The 23,750-nt window shown below is 40.5% G+C and overlaps 1 protein-coding gene across 1 annotated transcript; it reads right to left on the bottom strand.

Moving 5' to 3' along the window:
* Window positions 1-365: 365 nt before the first annotated feature.
* On the bottom strand, window positions 366-22,599 carry CLUL1 (clusterin like 1). Its single transcript, XM_008690500.2, has 7 exons — window positions 22,210-22,599; window positions 20,934-21,082; window positions 16,565-16,729; window positions 13,965-14,397; window positions 9,053-9,190; window positions 3,829-4,043; window positions 366-554 (listed from the first exon to the last, which is right to left on the bottom strand). Exons 1-7 carry the CDS (start codon window positions 22,313-22,315, stop codon window positions 366-368), a joined length of 1,395 nt encoding a protein of 464 aa, XP_008688722.1. The 5' UTR covers window positions 22,316-22,599.
* Window positions 22,600-23,750: the final 1,151 nt, after the last annotated feature.

The raw sequence follows: 23,750 nt of genomic DNA, 5'->3' as shown, positions 1-23,750 counted from the left end.
TTCAAAAAGCTATTTTCAGAGAGGCAAAAACAGTTTGTGTTCTTGCCAAGAACATATAAGAATTTCCATTTCATCACATTCCTATCAAAATTTTGTATTTTTTAAAATTTACACATTTGATAGGCACACAGTGCTATCGTCTTAATTTTTATGTCTTTGATGATTAATGAGGTTGAACGTATTTTCCAGGTATTTTATCAACATGGGGCTTGAACTCATGACCCTGAGATCAAGAGTCCGTTGCTCTTCCAACTGAGCCAGCCTGGCACCCCTATTTTCTAGATATTTAAAAACTAGTTTTGTTGTCTTTCCCTTAATGAATCATCTATTCCTATCAACAAGGCATTCCTAACCAGACACTCTGCTTACCAAGTTTTAAAATGTTTCTTAATATGCTGCACAGCTTTCTCCAGCACGTAGCTAATGAAGTTAGAACTCTCAGCATTTTCTTCAAGAGGGGTCTTGAGTGTGAAGTTGGGGGAAGACAGAACGCTTAAGTCTACCATCGTGTCATCTTGTTTGGAAAAATCGCCTTCCTGAACATTTGGAACCACCTAAGAAGAAGGATCACACATGAAAGATTACTCTACCCCAGTGCACATTCAGCATTCATGTAAGAGCCATCAGTTAGGACAGGCCGGGTTGTGCTGAGGTAACAAAGTAGCCCCAGCATCCCAGTGGCTTCACACAGCAAACATTTATTTCTCACTCATGTTTTGTGTCCATTTCAGGCGCTCTGCACAGCCTCCACTGCTCGGGACCCTGGTTGACAGTGGCATGTCATCTCGTGGCTGTAACACGAGGAAGGCCTGGCTTTCTTTGTGCCCTTGGCAGAGACAGAGAGCAGATGAGTACACACGGGCCCTCCACTCTCTCAGTCTAGAAATAACCCTGGTCAGTCTTGTTCGCATTTCCTTGGCCAGAACTTGCCACGTGGCACCAGCAAGTTCTGACAGCAAGAGCTGCTGACAGAGTATTTGGTGAGCACAACTGTCAGCGTCACAAATATTAATGTGATGCACCAAGCTTAATACTGAGTTTTCCTAGGACATTTACAATTGAGGGTGGCATGTGTGATGTTTGTGAGACCCAGTCATCTGAAAGTCACAGGGGTTACTCTTAGTGAATTCTCAAGTGTGTGTACTTTGATTTTAATAATTTAAATGACATTGTACTGACATGCAAGTTCATGTAACCTCAAGAGAACTATTTTGAAAATGTTTTCAAATAACCCCCTTATCAAAAAAACTAAAACAAAATATTAAGAAGCAGAATAAAAACTGATAATTTCTTAATTCTAGTTTATGAAAGAATAGTGAACATGATTTCCCCCCTTTTCCTTTTGGTGAATATAACCACATAAAAACTGCATAAAGCTTTTTTGTCTAGTTTAATGAATAATTATAAAGCTAACACCGTGTAACTACAACCTGAGGGGCATAACTTTTCACCTGTTGGAATTTGTGTATTCCTCTTCGGTCCTTGCTGTTTTATGACTTTGCACTTCCTGTTACATGATGAAATAAGAGCTGTTTTGAGAAAAATAACTTTTACAGGTAGTTTGGCAAAGTGGTTAAGTTCAACAATTCCGGAAAAATGCTGCTTAGGTTTGAATCCTAGTTCTGCTGCTTTCCTAGCTGTGTGACCTCAGGCAAGTTGTTTAACTTCTCTGTGCCTCACCTGTAAAATGTGAAAAACAATACCTCGGAGGGATCACTGAGAGTATGAAACGGTCTGGTGTATGAAAAAGTCTTAGAACATTGCCTGATGCATAGTAAGCGCTCTTTTGTGACAATGATTATTAGAACAATGTATCTTTGAAAACCATAATTTTATTTCATTTGGAGATTTTTGCACAGAACTGCCTTTGTCATCAATATAAAGAATTTCAGGTAAATCTGTTAGTGTTACCCAGAGACACTAGAATATAAGCAAACTGAAGCATAGAATGGAAAATACTGACGACGATGAAAGCAATTAACTCTGGGCTGTGATTAGACTGAAAGCACTGCTCAAATTTTTCTTCAGATTTTATTCTTTAAGACAAGAGCTTTTCCTCATTAGCTGAAAGTCTGTATTTGTGCGGATGATCAAGTATACTGAATTATTTTACTCTCCTCGGGTACGATCTATCTAACGGAGGAAATGAATCAGAGAATCAGCCGGGATGGGAGCGTGGTTTTCAGAACATTTGGCTGTTCGAGAGTTACAAATACATTTTACGTCATGACTCAAAAACAAGTCTTACATATATGTATACACACATATTTACACACACGTACACGCACATAATGGAAATGAAAGTTCCATGATATATGCGATATGATTTGTCAAAGATAATGTGCTCTAATATTTTCTCTCCCAGTCTGCCCTATTCTGTTTTGTTTGTTTAATGTGCTGGTTATGACTCTCTAAACTTATGTCTCAAACCACACAGGGGCCACAACTTTGCAGTCTGAAAGAGACAGAACTACTAGGACACAGATTATCATAGGCCAGATTCCCTGGAAGCAGAGCCTGAGACTCTGACGCAAGTGACGGACTAAGGGTGACTTCAGGGGAAACTAAGAGGGAGAAGCTAATCTAGGAATGTGGCTTCAGGTGACCTCTGGCCTCACCTTGATGCTGCAGGGAGCTCTTTTTTTAAAATTTATTTAAATTCAATTAGTTGACATATAGTATATTAGTTTCAGAGGTAGAGTTCACTGATTCGTCAGTTGCGAATAACACCCAGCGCTCATCACATCACGTGCCTCCCTAATGCGCCGCACCCGTTACCCCCGCCCCCGCAGCAACCCTCAGTCGGTTTCTTATGATTAAGAGTCTCTTACGGTTTGGCTCCCTCTCTGATTTCGACTTGTTTTGTTTCTGCGGCTGGGAGCTCTTAAGTGTCCCCTAGGGCAAGCCTTTGGAGAAGGTTTGGGGGCGAGAAGAGCAGTTAGCAGCCGCACCAGCCAAAGTTGGTAAAAGGATCCCGGGGGATCTGGGTAAGGCACTGATATTACATGAGGCACAAACTATTGCTTCCTCAGTTGCTCTGCCTGGTGATTTTTGTATCCAGGTCTTTTTAGGAACCGTCAGTAACTAACCTCGTCAGGAGTCGTCAGCCCGGTACATTTGTATGTTAACGTAATGCGGTTACGGGAGTGGGGGTGGGGCAGTTGGTTGGAAGAGAAATCAGTCACTGTTTTATGTTATTGATTGACGGTGGGAAACATGGTATAAGTGCAACTTAAGATGGCAGTATGTTTTGTTGTGAATATTAGTATACAAATACGTTTAACTCGCAAGGTAAGTCAGCAGCTTTTTGTTTCAAAAACTATTGAGAGCTAGAATTTGCAAAACTCTTGCTTTGGATAAGGAACCTATACTTATGGCTTTACGGACATCCGTTTGAAGGCATCCTTTTATGATTTCCATTCTTCAGGGGGGAAAACTGAGACCTAGAAAGGTTACGGAATGTTCCCAAACTTACTCAGCTGCTAAGTATCAGGGTCAGCATTTGAGCTCGTTGCTTCACCTGAAAGTTTTCTCTCTTAAAAATTACACTGGTCAGGTTTCTTAAAAGTTACTTGTATCAGTTAAGTACATCCCTGTAGCTCTAAGCAGAATTGGCCATGTCTGGATTAGAAAGCATTTTGCATTTTAAGTTGGTTTTCTTTATAGAGTTTCTTGTTTCAGGTCAGCCTGAATACAATCATAATGGAAATACGAATATCCTCCCACAGCTTGTTTTCGAATGCCGATGTACTACACAGGTGAATTAACAGAAAAAAATCAATGTATGCACATGGAATCGCCATATCTGTTCTCGGGTCTCTCCATTACCTTTATGGAACTGGAGACGTTCTCAGTTCCTGGAATCTGGTTTGCCAGTTCAGCCACCCAGCCAAATTCCTCTCTCATCTTCTCCATCAGATAGGTGGTGTCCTCTAGGTGACGCTGGGTCATCTGGAGAACCTGGGCATATTGCTGATGGGATACGTTGACCAGTTCGAGGGCCTCATCTACTTTTGTGTGTAGTTCAGGTACGTGGGGACAGTCTAGCAAAGAAGAAAGTCACATGGTGAAGGAAAATGCCCATGACATTTGGAGTTGGGTGATGTGGGTTTAAATCCCAGCCCTTAAGCTTTCTAGGTCTATTTCCAGCCTTTGGACCTTCAGTGAGTTTTCAATTAGGTAAAATTGGCGTGAATGATATAACACTGTGAAGTGCCTGCTCATTGGACATTTAGCAAATGTGTCTTTTTCTTTTCCTCCTTTCGGTAGTGTCTCTGAAGGGTCATCAGGGCTACTCACTGACATTCTGATCAGGGCGCATGGGAGATTGTGCTTCCCATCACCTTGAAGTTGAGTGTGGTGTTTTCAAGGTGATGGGTCTCACCTCTGGAGGATGCACAAGGAACAGTTAAGGATTTATCATGTTCCCTTTCCCCTGATGGCAGAACTAGGTTTGCTCCATATAGTGGAGGCTGCAATGCCCTGAGTGACAGGTGTAGCAGAGCGTCCACTCAAACTGTAATTGACGCAGCAGAGTGAGAAATAAACCTTTGTGCTTACAAGACACTACGATTTTGCAGCTCTGTGCTGTATTGCACAACAGCCCATCTGAACTGAGTCAGGATTACAGGAAGTTACATAGCTGTGTTGATGAGCAGCTTGATACTGTGGAAAGATGATCTGAAGACCGACCACTCACACTTCCCAAAGCTTCCTACAAAGTACAACGTTTAAGAGTGTGGTATTGACATAGGATAGACATAAGGATCAATGGAATAGAATTGAGAGTCGAAATAAACCCTATATTTACTGTTAATGGGTTTTCAACGAAGGCGCCAAGATAATTCTATGAGGGAAAGAACAGTCTTTTCAAGAGGTGGAACTGAGACAACTGGATATCCAGTGCAAAAGAAAGAAACTGGATTCCTACCTCACACCATACAAAAATGAACTCCAATGTATCAGAGACCTAAATACAGGGACTAGATATGTAAGTCTTGTAGGTGAAACATAAGTGTGAATCTATGTGACCTTGGATTAGGCAATGGTTTCTTTTCTTTTTCTTTTTTTTTTTAAGATTTATTTATTTATTTGAGAGAGAGAGTGAGGGTGAGTGGAGGGAGGGGCAGAGGGAAAAGGAAGGGACAGAATCTCAAGCGGACTCCCCACTGAGCACGGAGCCCCATGTGGGGCTCGACCTCATGACCCTGAGATCATAGCCTGAGCTGAAATCAGACACTTAATTGACTGAGCCCCCTGGCACTTCAGCGATGGCTTCTTAGATGTAGCATCAAAATACAAAAAAGAAAAGAAATAGATAAGTTAGACTTCATTGAAATGAAAAATTTTTATACTTCAAAAGGGACCATTCCAAAAGTGAAAAGTCAGCACATGGGAATGGGAGAAAATATTTGTAGATAATATATCTGATAAGGGTTTAGTATCTAGAATATATAAAGAACTCTTACAACTCAATGATAAAAAGACAAACAACAAAATTAAAATATGGGCAAAGGATTTGAGTAGACATTTCTCCAAAGGAGATACACAAATGTTCACATGGTAGTAGATAGATATCCAACAGCAAGAGAGAATTTTTTTGTTTTTTTTTTTAAAAGATTTTATTTATTTATTTGAGAGAGTGAGTGAGTGAGAGAGAATGAATGGGGTGGGGAGGGGCAGAAGAAGATGCCCCACTGAGCAGGGAGCCCGACTCTACTGCGGGACTGGATCTAGGGGTCACCACCTGAGCCAAAGGCAGACGCTTCATGGACTGAGCCACCCAGATGCCCCAGAACAAGGTTTAATTTACTAGCACATGTCAAGCCTGCACTTTGGTCACATTTGCCAATGCTGCATTCACTAAGAACAGACCCACGGCCAAGCCCAGATTTATGGAATATTTCTTGATGGAAGAAACCACAAATTATTGTGGTTATTTTGTTTTAATCTATACATATGCCCCCTTCTGCCTAGGAGAGTTCCCAGTTTATGCCTATTGTTCTTAAGTAATTGATTATATACCCGCATCACTTTCAAAACAGATCTAGTTCAATTGATAATTATATGGTCTTATATAACAAAATGGGCAGGAGACAAAGTTCCTTGGTATAAATCCCATGTGCCTACCACTTATATTAAGAAATGAAATATTACCTAAACATACGAAGCCCCCACTGGGCCCCTTCCACATCAAAACCCCTTAGTGTCCTCTCAAAGGGATACTATTATTTTGAATTTGGATGTATATATTCAGTACCAGCAATTGATATGGGAGAAGAGGAAAAGAGTCACAGTAAATCTGTTTAAAATCAGGGTCAAAAATGCATGGTAACTAGTGGGAAAACAAAAAGATTTATGATGTCTTGGAAAACGTTTATCAAATATAAATTTATTATAAGATTTATAAGATCTTGCATCTATAATTATAGCTATGTGGTTCATCTTAGAACAAGGAAAGAATCAAATGTTGCTTGAAGAGGCAAAATTAATGTTGGGCAAAATGTAGAAGAGTTGTTTGTAATAGCGACACATGGAAGCAACTTAACTAGACTTAAGGAGAATGGATAAATTTGATAGGTCTGCACAGACTGACGGGAGCAGGGACTTAATGACTTAGAACACGTATTCACATGGCCGGATCTCACAAACTATATTGTGACAAACCAAGTTGCCAAAGAATACATAACTAATAATATTTTACATTGTTAAGAAAAATCATCCAAAATTTGGAAATAAGGCAGAAGAATGGCTGCATTCTTTTCAACGTTATATAAAGCACTGACCAAGAGACCACCTAAAGCCGCTTTGATTCTCTAGGGAAATGATCTTTTGTTGGGTTTACCATTTACTGGTGCTCAGGGCCAGATTCTATGTGCTTAGACGAACATCTAAATTGAAAAGTTGCGAGGGCTCTTTGTCCAGTAGAGACATAAATTATTTTGGTCTGATAGAAAACATTACTGCAAAACTTATTTTATTGCCCAATAACTAGTTTATATTTAATTTTGCAATCTGACTTCCATGTTCTGTCTATCTTTGACTATAATTTCTTTAGTCTCTCCTGTACTCCTTTGAAACACCTTTAACACTTTGTGGATTCCCTCATTAACAGGATCAATTCATCTTGACACATGCTCATTTTATATTTATATGAGTCATAGTTTTAAACTTAAAAATCATACTTGGACGATACAAAATGAAACACATGCAAAACATTGCTATGTATGCTGTGTGTGTTATTAGATACATACACGTGATAACAGTATAAAGAAAAGCAAAGGAGTAATAAACACTAAACTCAAAATAGCAGTTTCCTTTTGAGGGGATAAAGAGGATGTGATCTGGAAGGGGCACAGAGGGGGCTTCATCTATTTTGGTAATGTTTTGTTTCTGAATCCAGCTGTAGGCACATGGGTTCTTGTTCTTGCATCCTTCATACCGTTGTAACAAAATGCATTTTATCCTAAAAGCTTCAAGTCGTATGGGAGCGCGATAGAGCACCCTTTCCTTGACGTTTTCTCTATGCAGCAGCCGATTCACGTTGCCTGCTTTCCGTGTTACCCGATGTCTGCTGAATCGAACGCATCGTCTGATGTGTATTGATTGCCTGAGACATTTGTACTGTATTATCTGATTTCTGCCGTGTTTTTTCCAGTTTTATTGAGCAATCATTGACATATATTACTGTCTAAGTTTAAGATGTACTGTCTGGTGGTCTGATTTACATATATTGTGAACTAATTCTTGCAATAGTTTAGTTAATATCCATCATGTCGTAGAGATCCAACAGGAAGAAAACAAAATTTCTCCTTGTGAGGGGAACTCTTAGGATCTACTTTCATACCGACTTTCCCGTACGTCGCACAGCAGGTTAGCGATGGCCATCCCGCCGTGGCTTACCTGCCTCGCGCCTCTTTATCTTATAACTGGAAGCTTGTACCTCTTGACCACCTTTCTCCGGTTCCCTCTCCCATCTTCTGCATGATTTTATGACAGGGAGAGATTATTCAGCCAAGTTTTTAACTGGATGAAAGGAAGTCGATGATACATAGATGGGATGTTTGAGTGGGACTATTTTTGTAAGTAATCAGGGTATTTGTGTATATTTTTCTGTTATAAAAACTTCTGTTTCTGCATGCAACCTTGTAACTGTGACTTAAAAAGCAAAACCTTCAATAATGAAAATCAGTATGGTAGACATTTCATGTAATCTGGAAAACACCTGTATAAAATAGATCTGTTATTTCCATTCTCCATGTGATGAAACAGAGGTGCAGAGTCAGTGAATTAGCCATTCAGGAGAAAAAACAAAAAGGTCCAGTTTATATTCAATCTTCTAGCCTTTTAGCAACTCCTTCCTTCAGGGCTTCAGCGAGGTGAAAAGCAGAAGCATAGGAATCGAAACCTCTTGGCTTTTATGAGAAAATGTGTTGGGGGGGGTGGGCTGGCAGGTGGGAGGAGTGACTTTAGTTAGGGGAGGGGAAAGGAGAAGACGGGAGGGAGGGAGGACAGTGAGGGGCCGTAGGAGGGAAGCATTTCTCGCCTTTCTTGGCCAGGTCTGGGAGGAGAAGGGTTGTTTCTGAGGAGGAGCCATTTTACATATTTAAATACGAACTAGGAATTAACCCACCAATTGGAAAGGGTTAATGCCACTTACAACAAAACAAAACAAAACAACTCACTTGGCTAACAATTTGCTTATACAACGGAAGGTGGCTTCCGTGGTGGGCTCTCTTTTTCTTGCAGTAAGAAGGAAGGAGTGCCCTAATTTGCTCCTACCTTCTCTTTTGCACGCAGTAGTGGTTCTTGGTCTTTAAGCATAAAAAATGTTGCAGGAGCAATGATGGAATTTTAAATAAGAGAAAAAGGGAGTTGGCTTACTTTTGAATAATGAAAGTTTCTAAACCTACGCTGAGCACCCCCAGATGGGAATCAGCATGCAAAAAAAAGTGCTTGAGGGAAGGTAAATGAACCCATGATGCTTGTAAAAGTGAGATTGTGACCTCTGAGCAGAATACTATTGAAACCCTGGAAAATAATAATTATTTACCTTCCCACAGGTAATCCTGACATTTTTGGCATCTGGCATGAAACTGGAAACATTCTGACAAATTCTGGCCAAGTTCTCCACACAGTCCTCTGTCCCGCACAGGCAACACCTTTGAAGTCAGGCTTCCATGGTTAGAATCTGCAGGTAACATAGTGTTTGCACATTAATGTCATTAGGGTCTGCATTTTAAAGGCGTGGGCGTGACATCATTTCTGTTTCGTACCAGTTCTTTCAAAATCGTTCTGTATTCAGTCATAGGAGGGCATACTGTGGCACAATTTGCTAGGACAATTTGACATCTATTTAAAATTGCATATATTCTTTGATCCAACAACCCCATTACTATGATTGTTTGTACACTGCCCCCCCCCCCGCCTCCGAAAGGTTAATGCATATAATTTTATTTTCTGGAAAGAATCATGAGGAATCTTTTCGAAGAGATACTTGATGGGGTGAGAGAGGGCAGCTTTCATTTGTTTGTTCTTTTATATATTTGAATTATTTTAGTGTGTCTTATTTTTATTATTATTATTTCTGATGTCCGTGACTTAAATAAGGGATTATAGGCCACTTTTCTCTTTGGATTTCTTTCTATTTAAAAATTTTCTAATAATTATTTTAATTTTTTAAAGCTATAATTGGAAAGTACATTGGAGTTTGAAAGGTACTGGGACTGTTTCCAAAGCTGGGTGGTAGGCATTTACTTTCTTACTATTCCTTTTGCGTTTCACATATATAATGTTACGAACGATGGGTCAAAGATTTAGGGAAACATCTAAAGCCAATCAACTTTTGAGAAACCCTTTTCTTTTTCTGGAAGAATTAAAAATTCCTATGAAAATGATGATGTAAAAAAGAAGACTGTCCCACAGAAAATTGACAGTTCTCAACTGAGAGTTTCACATTAGGAAACATTTATTATTAATTTACAACCTGATGATTTTTTTCTTCAATTAAATCATCAACATTTTAAAATGAAACATTTCATTTTGAGCTGAATTGTGGAGTCTGTTGCTTAAAAACCTGAGGCATTGGTTAGGTCACCCCCAGGACCCCTGTGAGGAGTTCTGCTGCAGAGCTTGTCTCTGTTTTCTGTACTGGTCGCTTTCTTATCTTCTCTGTTAGACTCCCCCCACTGAGGGAAGGGATTTGGTCTTGTCATTTGAAATCATGCCATTCTCCTGTACCTTCCTCTGTTATTTCACTTACAATATGGTAACGGAGGTAATGTAATTGTCCAGTGATCTGTTCTCCTTTCTCTGGACTGAGCTCCGGAGAGGCAGGGGCTGTGTCATAATCGTGGTTTTATTCCCAGCATCTAGACTAATATGGGGTATACAGATCAGGGATGGTAAATTCCAGAGCCATACGCTACCAGTTCCTCATCCTGTCCATGGCATGGCAGTAACCCATCACAGAGCCTCCAGACCCTTCTAGGCAGCTACTTCCGGTGCCATCACTCATATTGGCCATCTACTGTCCCCACCTGCCTCTGTCTCACCACCCCACTCAAGGGAAAATTAAAGTCAACGAATGCTCTCTAAGGTAGGATTAGAACTCTTACCTCCCAGCCTCTGGCACTGCACCAAGCTACTACACCACACAGTTTTATTGAACGCAGTCTCCTCTATCCTTTCCAGAGATTGACACGGCAAGCGAGGACAACTTCAAGAGCTATTTTATTCTCTTTCAACAGATTCAGGAACTGAGGTTTAGAAAGACCAAAGTGGGAAGGAAATTCTCCCATATGAAGACTAAAATGAAACCACACTCAATCAAATACAAATATTAAAAACCAAAATATTTCAGATTTTTTTTTTTCTAAGGAGGCTCCACGCCCATTGTGGGGCCCAACACGGGGCTTGAACTCACAACCCTGAGATCAGGACCTGAGCTGAGATCAAGAGTTGAGTGCTTAAACAACTAAGCCACCCAGGTGCCCCAATGTTTGATTTTTTATAATCTCCTCTTTTCTTTTAATGGTGCTCATTATTCAATTCTAGCTATTTTTCTAATTTTAGCTCTTAGGACAATCATGACAAATAAAGCCCATCCATGAAGGTTGTCAGATACACAGCGCTCACTCACTCAGTGTTGGCCATTATAACTGACAAGAGGCTTGTACTGGTTTCCTGTTGCCGTTGTGACAGATTACCACACATTTAGTGGTTTTAAAATAACACCAATGATCTTCTGGTTTTGTAGGTCAGAAGTTTGAAATGGGTCTCACTGGCCTAAAATCAAGGCGTGGGCAGCAATTTTTTTCCCCCCTGGAGGCTCTAGGGGAGAATCTATTTCCTTGCCTTTCCAAGTTCTAGAAGCCAACTATAGTCCTTGGCTCCTGGCCCCCTTCCTCCAGCTGCAAAGCCAGCAAAGTAGGGCCAAGTCCTTCTCATGCTACCATCTCTAGAGATTCCACTCTGCCTCCCTCTTCCACTTCTAACAACCCTTGTAGCCACATGGTAATTCAGAATAATCTCCCCATTTTAAGGTCAGCTGACAAGCAACCTCAATTCCTTCTACAACCTTACTTTCCCTTTGCTGTGTAACACACCATATTCACAGGTCCTGAGGATTAGGGTGTAGATATCTTCGGGCAGCTGTTATTCTGTCTACAAGGGGGCAAAGCTCAGAATGTCTTTTCATTAGGCAGATTTTCCAGGAGCGTTAGGTTTATTGTTCACCTACCACCTGTCCAGAAAAGTCATGGAAACCACTTGCAAATACCCTACAACCCCTGCCTATTCTTGATAAATAGTCCACAGGTGCTCATCTGAGAGGAGAGCGTCCCCTCTGTGGAGCCAGCTGGGCGCTGTCTGGTTAGGGGAGGGATAGCAGAGGAAAGAGAGTGTAAGAGTGTAACACGGGCTCTTTTGTTTTGTTTTTCATATTTGCATTATATTACCTTTGCATCACAGGGGGCTCTGGATATGCAGGTTATCACCAACGTGGAGGTTGTGCAGAGGGTCAGCTGAGGGGGGGGGGCTGGTTCTGGGCTGTGAGAATGGGGAGGAAGCTGGGGCAGAACTGGTGGAAATCTACATTCTTAGTCAGTGGAGTGGGAGGGAGTTGCAGTGATTAGGAAGTTATTTCCATTTCAAAGTGGAGGAATCACTATATACTCCCGTGCACGTGTGAACGTAGCAACCCCCGAATAAGGTTGTATGCAATGTGAAAGATGGGGGGCGCCAATTTGTTCTAATGAACACATGCCAAACATTATCCCCAAACAATTGGTATCTCTGTAGAAGTTCAGGCAAAAATTATCTAATATCACCCCAGGATTGGTATGTTTAGTCTACTGTGTTGATGCTTTCCTTGAATATCGGCAAATTTGGAACCTCAGGATAGAACACCAGAGAAAACACCTGATTTACGAGAAAGTCCTCCAGAGTCTGAACAAGAACCCAACAAGGATTCCAGTAATGATGGCTGTTCTCTGCTCATGGGACAATGGGACGGGAAAGATGGCATGTGTTGTTTTTTGGCTTCAGTTTCTGGTGCTGTGACGTAGGCGCCTTCTAGATAGAGACCAGCGATACAATGTCATGGTGATTTTGAGAATTTGATTCAGATGTTGCAGGTACAGCTGGTATAATTGGAAAATAACTAGAAGGAGCCCATTTCTTTCTACATTCAAAAAGCTATGCATAAATTAATATATACAACTTGGAGAGTTTGGAGAGAAGTATAAACCCATGAAACTATCACCACAATCCATGCCATAAACCTATCCATCACTTCCAAAAATGTTCTCCTGCCCTTTTATTTGTTATTGTTACTATCATCATTATTAAGAATGCGTAACATAAGATCTACCCTCTTAGGAAATTTTCAAGTATTCAGTACAGTGTTTTTAATGATAGGCGCTTTCCTGCACAATTGGACTTATAAGTTTAGGACTTACTCATCTTGCGTAACAGAAACTTTGCACTCTCTGACCAACATCTCCCATTTTCCCCTCAACTCAGCTCCCAGCAACCCCATTCTAATCTCTGCTTCCACGACCTGACTAGTTTAGACTCCTCATATAAGTGGTACCATATATAGTATTTGTCCTTCTGTGTGTGGCTTGTTTCAGTTAGCATAATGTCCTCCAGTTCATTCATGTTGTTACAAATGGCAGGATTTCTAGAAGGAGCCCACATTATTTTTCATGTCAGAGGGGAGTATTTTCCCATGGGCCTGTGTCCATAAGACAAAAGTCTAAGGAAATGTAGATGTTACCTTGGCCCAGCCAGCAGCTCTCATTTCTGAGATGCTGTGTCCCAGCCACCCCCACAGAAGCCCAAGGAAGGCATCGTCTTCTGCCTGAAGACAACATGGACCCTCGTGGGGCATGTTTGGCCTTGGCAGAGGCACTTCTTATCCTTTATAGATATTCTGGTGTCTGTAGTTTGGGGTTTGTCTGTGAGCATCTTCTGTGTTTTTGTGCATAAATGCTACGATTTAAAGGCGTAAGGCAGTGATGCAGAGGACACTGGGCACTCAGCGTGACCCGGTTAATACAGGACATGAGGGCTCCTTCCCAAACTGGGAGTTGAGGAGTCTAGACTGATTTTAAAGAAATCCCATGATGTTCTAGCAGAATAGAGCTGAGCATATCTACATGGGTTTTAATAAAGGAGGCAACTTTCGTTCAGCTTCTCACGCTGCTAGCGTTTTCTTTCTCAGCTTTGAAAATTTGCTTTAACAAGAGACACCAGCCCCACAGGGCTCTTGGCAATGACGGAGGAGGGATGGTGTTCGGCAGACTTCAAAGCTTTCTCTAAGAGGCTCTGAAATTTTGATTCTCCATAAATTGTCACTCTCAGAAACCTTGCACGACTTAGAAATGTCTACTCTTTCCAAAGGTAAACAAAGCTTAACCTTAGTATTGACATCTAAGGAAAGCTCATCTTTTAATACTTGCCTTTGCCTTGTTTTGGTGAATCCTCTATTGCATTCAGTGTCTTGGTGATTGTTGCACTGATACTGCGGTAAATAGAGAGGCTGAAATTATAAAAGAGCTGGAAGAAGCTGGGAATGTCCCAACTTTGCACAGGATCTGCTTTTTCCCTCGGCTCTTTGGATGGAGCGGGAAGAAAGTCAGGCCGCATTAAGTCTGTATCTGACATGAAATATGATTGGAAAGTCTGGTCAAATTCTTGCTGCATCTGTTTGAAAACGTTAAGACTTCGGTTAAAGAGAAATGTCACGTCCACAGTCAGCTGGCTGAACACAGTCTCTATTTGAGCCACTTGCGTGTCCTCCTCAATGAACTGTTCCCCCACAGGGAGACCTTTCTCATTATCCTCATGGAAAGGAAACAGGTATTCATATATCTTCCTGAAAAACTCTTCGACCTGCGGGGTGGAGGATAAAATGGAATAAGAAATTAATTCTTTCTGGACCATTTCTTTTTTTAAAATCAATTTTATTTTGTTATTTTTAAATGGAATGATAATTGACAGGGACCACTTCTTACTGTAAATTTTAAAGTCCATTTACACTGGTTGTTCTAAATCAAAAACAATTCTGGGCAAGCTAGGAAAAGGTGACTCATTTTAAGATCATTTATGAACACTCTTGTACCTTTAATTTTGAGTGTGGAAAGAGGATCTGAAACTCTTCTTTGTTTATATGTGCCTACCCAAGGCCTGAAAAGGCCAAGTTTTCAGTATTGTTGACAAGCCACACCTGATGTGGTGGCCGTGGTCGGCATGCCAGCCGGTACCGTCTAGGTTGCCACAGAACTGTGAAGAAGGCTCTTGTTTTCACCTCTGTCTCAGGGTTTGGGGTGGGGAGGGGTTGCCTTGTTTCATTCAGTGGACTATTGTTAGTGAATTTATGGTCTCCTCTTTCTTGTCTCACAAACTAGACTATGGAAAGGAAAAGATAAACACATTCACACTGTATTATAGAAACTTGATTGAGTTAGATAGGTTACTTAGGGATGGTTATATATTAGTAGGATCAAAGCCCTCCTTGGCTGTAGTCAAAGAAATGAAGCTATAATGGTAGAATTTTATACTCAGTGGGAGAATTTTTTCCAGCAGTCACACAGTGCTCTCCATCTATATGGTACCCAACTTCATGCCAGAACACAATTGCCCTTAAATTGTAGTGATGTGGCCATGCTGACTGTTACAGAGCATACCAATTACCAAACCTCACAGGGCTAGCATCCTAGTGCTGTTCAAAGAATTCTCCAGGAATCCCTACATTACTCGTGCCTTCCTCAAAAAGTATTGTGGGTCAATTGTCTGCCCCTCTCTCTGCCAGCTTCTATTTCCCTGAATCCACCCACAAAAACAAATCTTAAAGCCCCAAGACATTTTCATAAAGTCACACAACTGGCACAGACAGGAATGGTCCCCAAATCTCCTGCCTTCTAGCCAGTGCTCATTCTACCATATTCTGGTATATTGGAGAGTGACCGGGGCTATAAAAATAGAGCAGACGCAATTAACAGTTGAGGTAAATTAACTTGGCAAATGAATTGTCCTAGGGGTTGCTCCCGCTATAATCGGATATGGCACTGCCAAGCCAGGAACATACCCTAATTAGTGCATGCTCTGATACGGGGAGGGAGATTTCACTGCCTTTCATATTCAGCTCACTTCTTGAAGGGAAGAGAAATTGAGGCCAATGCAATAGGAGCCTTTTATAGGGCAGAACTCATCCTATTCAGGTCACCACCCTCTGTGATTCCCTCTGCCCAGACGATAACCAAAGGGAACAAAAAAGAAAACATGCCAGTCGTGCAGGACATGCGCAGATATGGCTACAGAGGACATGAACGTGTGCATATGTGTGTGTTGCCGGAAGAGGCGAAGCCTATCGAAGGAGAGATTCAGGAGGCAGAGAATGTCTCCAAATGTTTGGCCTCCAGGGAAAAAAATTAAAGCAGGTTGAAATCAGAGACTATAATACTATTATTCAGAATTCAATTTGGCGTTTATTAGATACCTACAATGCTTACATGAAGATAGATAACATATCCATGCCCTCAAAGAGCTTACAATCTAGTGGGGACATATTCACAAATAACAAAAGGCAGAAAGAGTCAGAATATCTCTAAGAGCGATATATTCAGTGCCATTACCGGGAGAGACAAACACTGAATGGCTGTTTGAGCTGGTAAGTTGAATGTACATAGGTTGTTTCCGCATAAGCCAGCATGAATGCTGGAGTCTAGATCGTAAAAGGCCGGAATCAGGTCAGGCATCTCTGTTCTAAATAGTAAGATAAATTAATTTTTAAAAATTAAACTGGAGGGGCGCCTGGGTGGCACAGCGGTTAAGCGTCTGCCTTCGGCTCAGGGCGTGATCCCGGCGTTGTGGGATCGAGCCCCACATCAGGCTCTTCCGCTATGAGCCTGCTTCTTCCTCTCCCACTCCCCCTGCTTGTGTTCCCTCTCTCGCTGGCTGTCTCTATCTCTGTCGAATAAATAAAATAAAATTAAAAAAAAAATTAAACTGGAGTAAGTACCGTAAGAATTCTGAAAGCTCGAGCTCTGTTTCCCCTTACCGTGTTTGTCATGGACCAACTAGGTTGGCAGGTTGTGTAAAGTCTCATGCAGTCACTCTCCAGGCAAGACTTGCATTCATCCCAGGAATCTGGCAAAGACACCTGGCATAGACTTTCTTCTTCTTCCAGATGTTCCTGAACTTCATTCATGAGTTTCAGGGCTTCCTGATTAAAAAGGAGAAACAAATACCCTATTTCCATCTCGTAATTCTGTGTGCACCGTAGCTGATTTCACCGCTTAAAAAGTGTGCATATTTTGATGTATTTCTTCATTCTTTCATCGGGCCCCTGGCTGCTGACAGATCTACTTGAATCTACCTTTCTGTTTGATTAAGAAAAGAGCACTGATCGATCCCTACTGAAGACTGCAAATCTTACCCATCTATTCATTTGTCATTCAACAGCTATTTATTGGGTACTTGCTATGGGACAGACCACTAGATGTGGGTGAACCATGACATGGTCCCCACTCTGGCGGATGACTATAATTTACTTGTTTACTTGTCTGTCTCCACATCTAGTTCTTGGCAGATGCGGAAAGTGGGCTTTAAGGCTTATAAAGCTTACAAATTTATTTATTTATGCTGCCTTTGATGTTTGTATGTGCTTAAACTTGCAAGAAAGTGCAATTCTTGTATATCAAATCTGCCTAGCAAGTTACACTCTAATTGCAGAGATGCTGCGTTGGGGGGCGTAGAGGGGGGAGAGGGGAGGGGGGAGGCGTCTTTCTTCTCATCCATATTCCAAGTGCTCCCCCTCGTGGTGCCTTGCTGTATGTGTCCAGGTCCCACTCTGGGTGATAAGGGAACCCAGCAGAAGTGACACCTGTCCCTGAGAATCTCAACCCTGCCCCAGGACCTCCCTCAAGGCCAGCACCCCTGCCTAGCCCCCTGGCCTCCTTGCTCATGTGGACTTCTAAGGACTGGTTCCCTCCAAGCCTGAGACCTAGTTCAGGGGACAGACGGGTGTAATGGATTCCTCCATCAAACAGTTTCAGAGCTAACAATGATTCCCTTAAGTGAAAACCACATGAGGGAGCAAAGTTTCTGTCCTTAAAACCAATTTAGTGTGCATTTTTACCTAATGGAAGAGAAAAACAAATCACCCTTCCCTGGCATGTTAAGCCCAAAGAACCATGTGGCGCCGAGAATCTTTTGAGGATTTTCTTATCTCCTTGGGCGTTGCAGAATAATTTTGGATTCCTACGTCTTCTCAAGAAAGTTACCCTATCGTGGCAGGAAACAATACTGCCCACATTTCCTAAGTCTGTCCCAGTTTTAAATACCCTGTTCATTGTCACCATAAACCAAAACCCCACTATTTCCAATTCCAAACTACAGTTGCTGTGTACCTTTGGGCAAATTACTTAACATTTCTGAGTCTCAGTACCTTCCTTAGCAAAGAGGAATAGCGATAGGGTTTACCTCTGAAGGCTTTGTATTACGTGAGATGAGCAAGCAAGCCATCTAGTGTGTTATTACCTGTTTCCTTCCACTCACCTCCAAGACCACAACGAAAACCAGTTACCAAATCACCTGTGCCAAGTTTCCGTAGTGACATGTTGTGGAGGAAGATCTCTGGTTTAGGAATGCCCCGCCCATTCCTTCTGTTCCCCCTAGATGTCCCACCCACGGACTATTCCCGTAGTTTACAGTGTATCAAAGTCCCATATAAACTTGGTGTGAGGTTAAAATCACTTTAAGCCCCCCTGGAGTTCCCACTTTTAGTTCGTTTCAGATGCTCTCACTAAATATTAATAGCAAGGGGCTGTAGAGTGGTCCATTATGACCCTGGGTCCCCTGAGGATAGGCGGTGCTCTGTGCTGGGGGACTGGGGCACCAAACTCATATTTGCTGTCATAGTTTGTCCGAAGTATCCTTTATCTTCACTTTAATGTAATTTCAGCGCGGGAGACTCAGAGTTAAACAGGTTTTTCCATTTTTAAATGGACTCTTTGAGTGTCCAAACCTTAACTGAGCTGACATTGGCTTACTTGACCCACCCCTAACTGGAGCATTCTTTTCATAGTTTTACACTGTTGGCTTGTGGGGAGGCTGAGGAAAGGGAGAAAAACAAAGTCACTGGGTCCCAGAGACACAGCGCTGCCCGCTGACTTTTTCCCCGTCATTCATTACAGGGCTGGGTTACAGGTTCACGAACATCGTGAGCCTCAGTTTCCTCAGCTGTAAAGTGAAAATAATGGGTTTCGCAGATGCTGGAAGGATTACATGTGATATTGTGTTTTATAAAGGGCCTGTAAATGATATCGAGTGTCATTATTCCCAGGGGTCGGTTCACAATCCCACTGGGGAAGAATCCAGCTCTTCTTCCCCAGAGGCCACTGTGCTCAGAAATAGAATTCTGGCAGCTCCCTGCAGTTTGGGGGCCCCCAATTCACATGTCTATAGGTGTAGGGGGAAATATTAAAACTTCTATTTTTATGTTTTAATTTAAAAATTGGTCGTTGGGGGAGGCAAAAATGGGGAGTTGTGCAATGGGTACAGAGTTTCCGTTTTGCCAGATGGGAGGAATTCTGGAGCTTGGTTGCACAGCGGTGTGTAGGTACTTAACACTATTGAACTATAACACATGAAAATGGTTAAGGTGGTAAATTTGATGTTATGTGTATTTTACTGCATTTACAAATTTTTAAAAATAAAATTTAAAAGTAATTGACTCTCAATGTTAAAATTTAAAATATTTTCCAAATTATTATTTTTTAAAATATTTTATTTATTCATTTGAGACAGAAAAATACAGAGAGAGCATGAGCAGAGGGAGAGGCAGAAGGAGAGGGAGAAGCAGACTCCCTGCTGAGCCAGGAGCCAGACGTGGGGACAGACCCTTAACCATCTGAGCCACCCAGGTGCCCTCCAAATCATTTTTGTTACCGTTTTGATTTCTTCTTTGATTTAAGGGCAATGTTGGAAAATAATTTTAAAAAATAATTGAAATGTTTTGCATGTTATGTTCATTGTTAGTGGTCTTAAACTGGGAGCCATGCAATGTTCATAATTTAGAAACATATTAAGCTTTGTACTGTAATATATGAATAATTTTTAACATCCTCTATGGACATTTAGATGTATAATCAGCCCTTGAAAACATGGGTTTGAATACATGGGTCCACTTACATGTGGATTTATTTTTCTCTTTATGATATCCTTAATATGCATCCTACACACAAAATATGTATTATTTGACTGTTGATGTTATTGGTAAGGCTTCTGTCAACAGTACACTATCAGTAATTTAGTTTTTAGGGAGTTAAAAGTTACATGCAGATTTTTGGCTGGAGGTCAGCACCCCTTACCCCTGCATTGTTCAAGAGTCAACTGTAATGTATATTTCCCATTGCTAAGGTACATAGTTTGAACTGCGGCTCTTAAGTAAAGGCATTTGAGTGAAGAAATTGATTAGGGTGATGTACTATTTCATATACACTGGGGCTGTCTTATGGTGCTTATGTCAGACCATTCCATGTTGCCGGCTGCTCAGGAGGACCCTGGGGAAGTGGGGCCCTCCACATTCCAGGAGCATGGACACTGGTTCCCTCTCTATTCCCTTAGAGCTGATGGCAATGAATTGCCAATTTAAGAGAACGCAGGTAAATGATCGTTTTATTACCTAATTTTAACTAGACTAACCCTCATTAAATGGACAAGAGGCTTAAAAAATCCTGAAAAAAAAAATAACCAGCATATTAAAAAAATGTGAATAATTTAAGCTCAGGTAGACAAACAAATGGCAGAGCTGATACTTCTTCATTATAAGCTCTTTGTTGGTCACGTGACAAAGTAAAACTATGATCTAATCAGATCTGGCGATCGGCTAAAAAAATTTCAAAATACTCTCCAGAAGATTATCTGAAATATGGACTTAATACCCACCCTGGCTAGTGATGAACCTCATTCTTGAGATATTAATGGTAGCAATTCATGTGTCTAACTTCTAAATAAATTAATGTGCATAAATTTAGGAGTGAAGGCTAATAATAATTTTAGTAATAGGGATGGGAGATCAAAAACCTTTGGAAAGCACAGATTTAGCCAAAAACTTCCGAAACAGTTTTGAATCAACATCCCAAGTCAGAAAGAATTAAGGATAAAGTCTTTTCAAGAAAGTAGCACTTCCCTAATAGAGACAAATCCCCCAAATTCCTGGATTTGGAGTCCTGCAAAGGTCTACTCTGCTAGCACTGTGTTCTTGGAAGAAATCTGAAATTTCCTTCAAACTTTTCCTCCACTAAGAGCGGCTGTCCAGAAAATCCATTATTAGGGGAAAGAAGTAATTTATCAATTGCACTAAGCAATGCAGTGTTTATGGTCTAGCTATATTTAAGAACAGGTGTTATTCTCAATTACTGTACCTGCTTTTCTTCTCTGCATTTCTTCAGGGTTTTCATCAGATTGGTATGTTCCTCCTCTCTTCTTTCCATCATGATTTTCATCTGCTTCATACCAATCAAAGCCTTCTTTACCTTTTCCTCTACATTTAGGTCTCCAGCCTCAGAAAAACCTAAAAGATACATTGTAGTTTTTTCCTTTGAGATCTGCTCAGATTACAGTGTATCAGAATTACAACGAGTTCACGATTTTTCCTGCCTCCAAACTGGAGGCTTAGCTGTTCTTTTACTGCATCAAACTCTGAAAGTAGATGACAATGACTCGGCTGTCAGCTGCCACATGGACGGAGCCGCCACATAGATGATACGTTCTATCCCTCGCTTCTGAGCTCCTAGGCAAGTCAGAGTTCATTTAAACTCATTCTTGTCATTTTCCTCAGGGCCTGCGTCCATTTATCCATTTTTTTCTTTCACTTAAAACTCAAGTGTGTTTATATTAGAAAAAAAATTGAAATTTTCTTCACAGACAATTTATATTAAATGCCCGACTGGGCACCTCAAACATAGTGAACAATTTCCCTTTCTTTCAGCTTTAATTGCCTTCCCAGGAGGCGTCAAACCTAGAAAGTACCTCATATAATGCAAGATTCTTTAATAACCTACTGGACATCTCTCACACACCGCTAATTAGCATGTAGTGGGTATGAAATTCATTTTCATTCTCTCTTTGCAGTAGTCAATGTGCAAAGGAGCTTATTCTTGCTTCTAAATTTACTATTAGACACCCCTAAAGCAACATTTTAACTTATTTATTTTTCTCAGTGTTCAGTATCCAAAGCATATACTCTCAAATAAAGGTCACAAGTTAATGACATAGACCCACCAGATTCGATGTCATTATAATCCCGTTCTTTCACTATCTCAAGAATATGTGCACAGATTACTTTAATTGTTTAAATTTTTCAAATGCTAGAAAAGAATTTCACTGTTCATTAAAACTGTGCTTAGAGGACACCAAACATCTGGATGATACCACGAAAGGCAGTCCAAAACCTGGCAAGTTTTGTCTGTGTGATAGCAAACATCTGGATATGTGAACGTTCTCAGATACCCGCCTGGAATTTTCTATTCTTACTCCAGATGTTTGGCGTCATGTCTGTTTGGTTGAAGTGCCTAGAGAACCTCTCACCGTGAAACTAGAAGGCCGTACTGAATACAGTTATCTCTCAACTCTCAATCACTGTACGTGCCAGCAGGACATGCAAACAGGGCACGGTGCGGATAAAGAAACCAAACGTACCCTTCAGGTTTCCATGGATATCGGTGCTGTCCTTCCACGTCGGTGCGCAGTGACAATCTTTCAACCATAGCAGATACACAATAAACACCAAGAGTGATGGCTTCATGTTCCTGCTGTTCCTGCAAAGGAAAAATAAACCTGAACCAAATGCCTTCCATTCGGTTAGTTTTTGCCGGCATCAATTGAAAACACATGGTGATCCGAAGCATTTTTCTGTCAGTTTTTCTTTATGACTTTAGACAAGTTATGCTAATATGCCTGGGACATAAGGAGACTTGGAATATAAATTTTTAAAAAGACAACCCAAGTCCCTATTTTGTTTACATTCTTTATGACAGTTAAATAAGGTCATCATCTGAAGTATTTGAACTTGAAGACAACGAATAGCGTGGGTCATAGCCCCATAGAATCCATACTTCATTTTATGTTCTTGTCAACAGTAAACATCCTGAAATACAGAATTAGTTAAAATATGTCGGAGGGATTTTTTTTTTCTCCAAAATTCTGAGTGTTCAAGCAAGTTTTGACCTAGGTAGTCCATTACTTATTTTTTTTTATGAAAGCAAAAACAATCTCACAGATTTTTCCCGTATGTCTTATAAAACCATCAAGATATATGAATACTGTACAATTAAATTTTTTTCTTCTCGGATAATGAATTTCCTTTTAAATTTAATTTGATATACTTTTGTTATAAACATTCCAAATACAAATGAGTGCCTTAAAAAAATTTAAAAAATAAATAAAAAACCCAACCTCCCCAAAACCCCACAAATGTATGCTTTAATAAAGTTAAATATATAAAATAAGTTAGATTATCTTAACTCCTCCCAAAGGAATATTTATCTACTTTATGTATATTTGTTATTTTGGAGCAAAAACTTCACTATTTAATCAACATTTGGATTGTCTTTTTACTATAACAAAATAGCACCGGTACTAGTCGTTACAGAGTTATCACATTTTACATAAATCTACATCTACCATTCGAACTAATTCTCTTTCTGTTAAGACCCTATTTACAAAATGAAACTTTTTAATATATTTACCACTAACTTTGCAGTATCTCCTCAGTGAGGTTACCACCAGCTTCTGAAAGGACCTTCACTTTTCTCTGATTTAATTTTCATCCGTGTCAGGGATTTAGCCTTGTTCTGTTAATTTGATGACACAGTTCTTAATCCTATTAACCTAACATTTTGAGATTAAGAGTATGGTTTAAGATTGGTAGGGTTTAGAAAGAAACACTAGAGGGCGGGCTGTACACATGATCAGGAACGATGCCCTTGAGTTACTTTAGTTTACACGAATATTTTTTAATTGAAGTGTAGTTGACATACAATATTATATTAGTTTTCAGGTACACAACAGAGTGATTGGACATTTATACACGTTATGAAATGATGATCACCACCAGAAGTCTAGTTAGCATCTGTCACCATACAAAGAAATTGTCATTTTATTGACTGTATTACCTATACTATAATAAATGAAAATCCAAATAATGCTGCAATAAACATGTGGGTGCATATACCTTTTTG

The sequence above is a fragment of the Ursus maritimus genome, unplaced genomic scaffold (genome assembly GCF_017311325.1).
Source record: "Ursus maritimus isolate PB19 unplaced genomic scaffold, ASM1731132v1 scaffold_18, whole genome shotgun sequence".
NCBI classification, from domain to species: domain Eukaryota; kingdom Metazoa; phylum Chordata; class Mammalia; order Carnivora; family Ursidae; genus Ursus; species Ursus maritimus.
Note: the sequence above shows the minus strand (reverse complement) of the source record. Positions and strands in the feature narration are given on the sequence as shown.

Coding starts and splice junctions, on each gene's coding strand:
- CLUL1 (XM_008690500.2), bottom strand. CDS start 22,315: ATGAAGCCATCACTCTTGGTGTTTATTGTGTATCTGCTATGGTTGAAA. Junction 16,730..20,933: donor AATGCAGAGAAGAAAAGCAG/GTACAGTAATTG, acceptor CTTTTTAATCAG/GAAGCCCTGAAACTCATGAA. Junction 14,398..16,564: donor GTTGGTCCATGACAAACACG/GTAAGGGGAAAC, acceptor TCCACCCCGCAG/GTCGAAGAGTTTTTCAGGAA.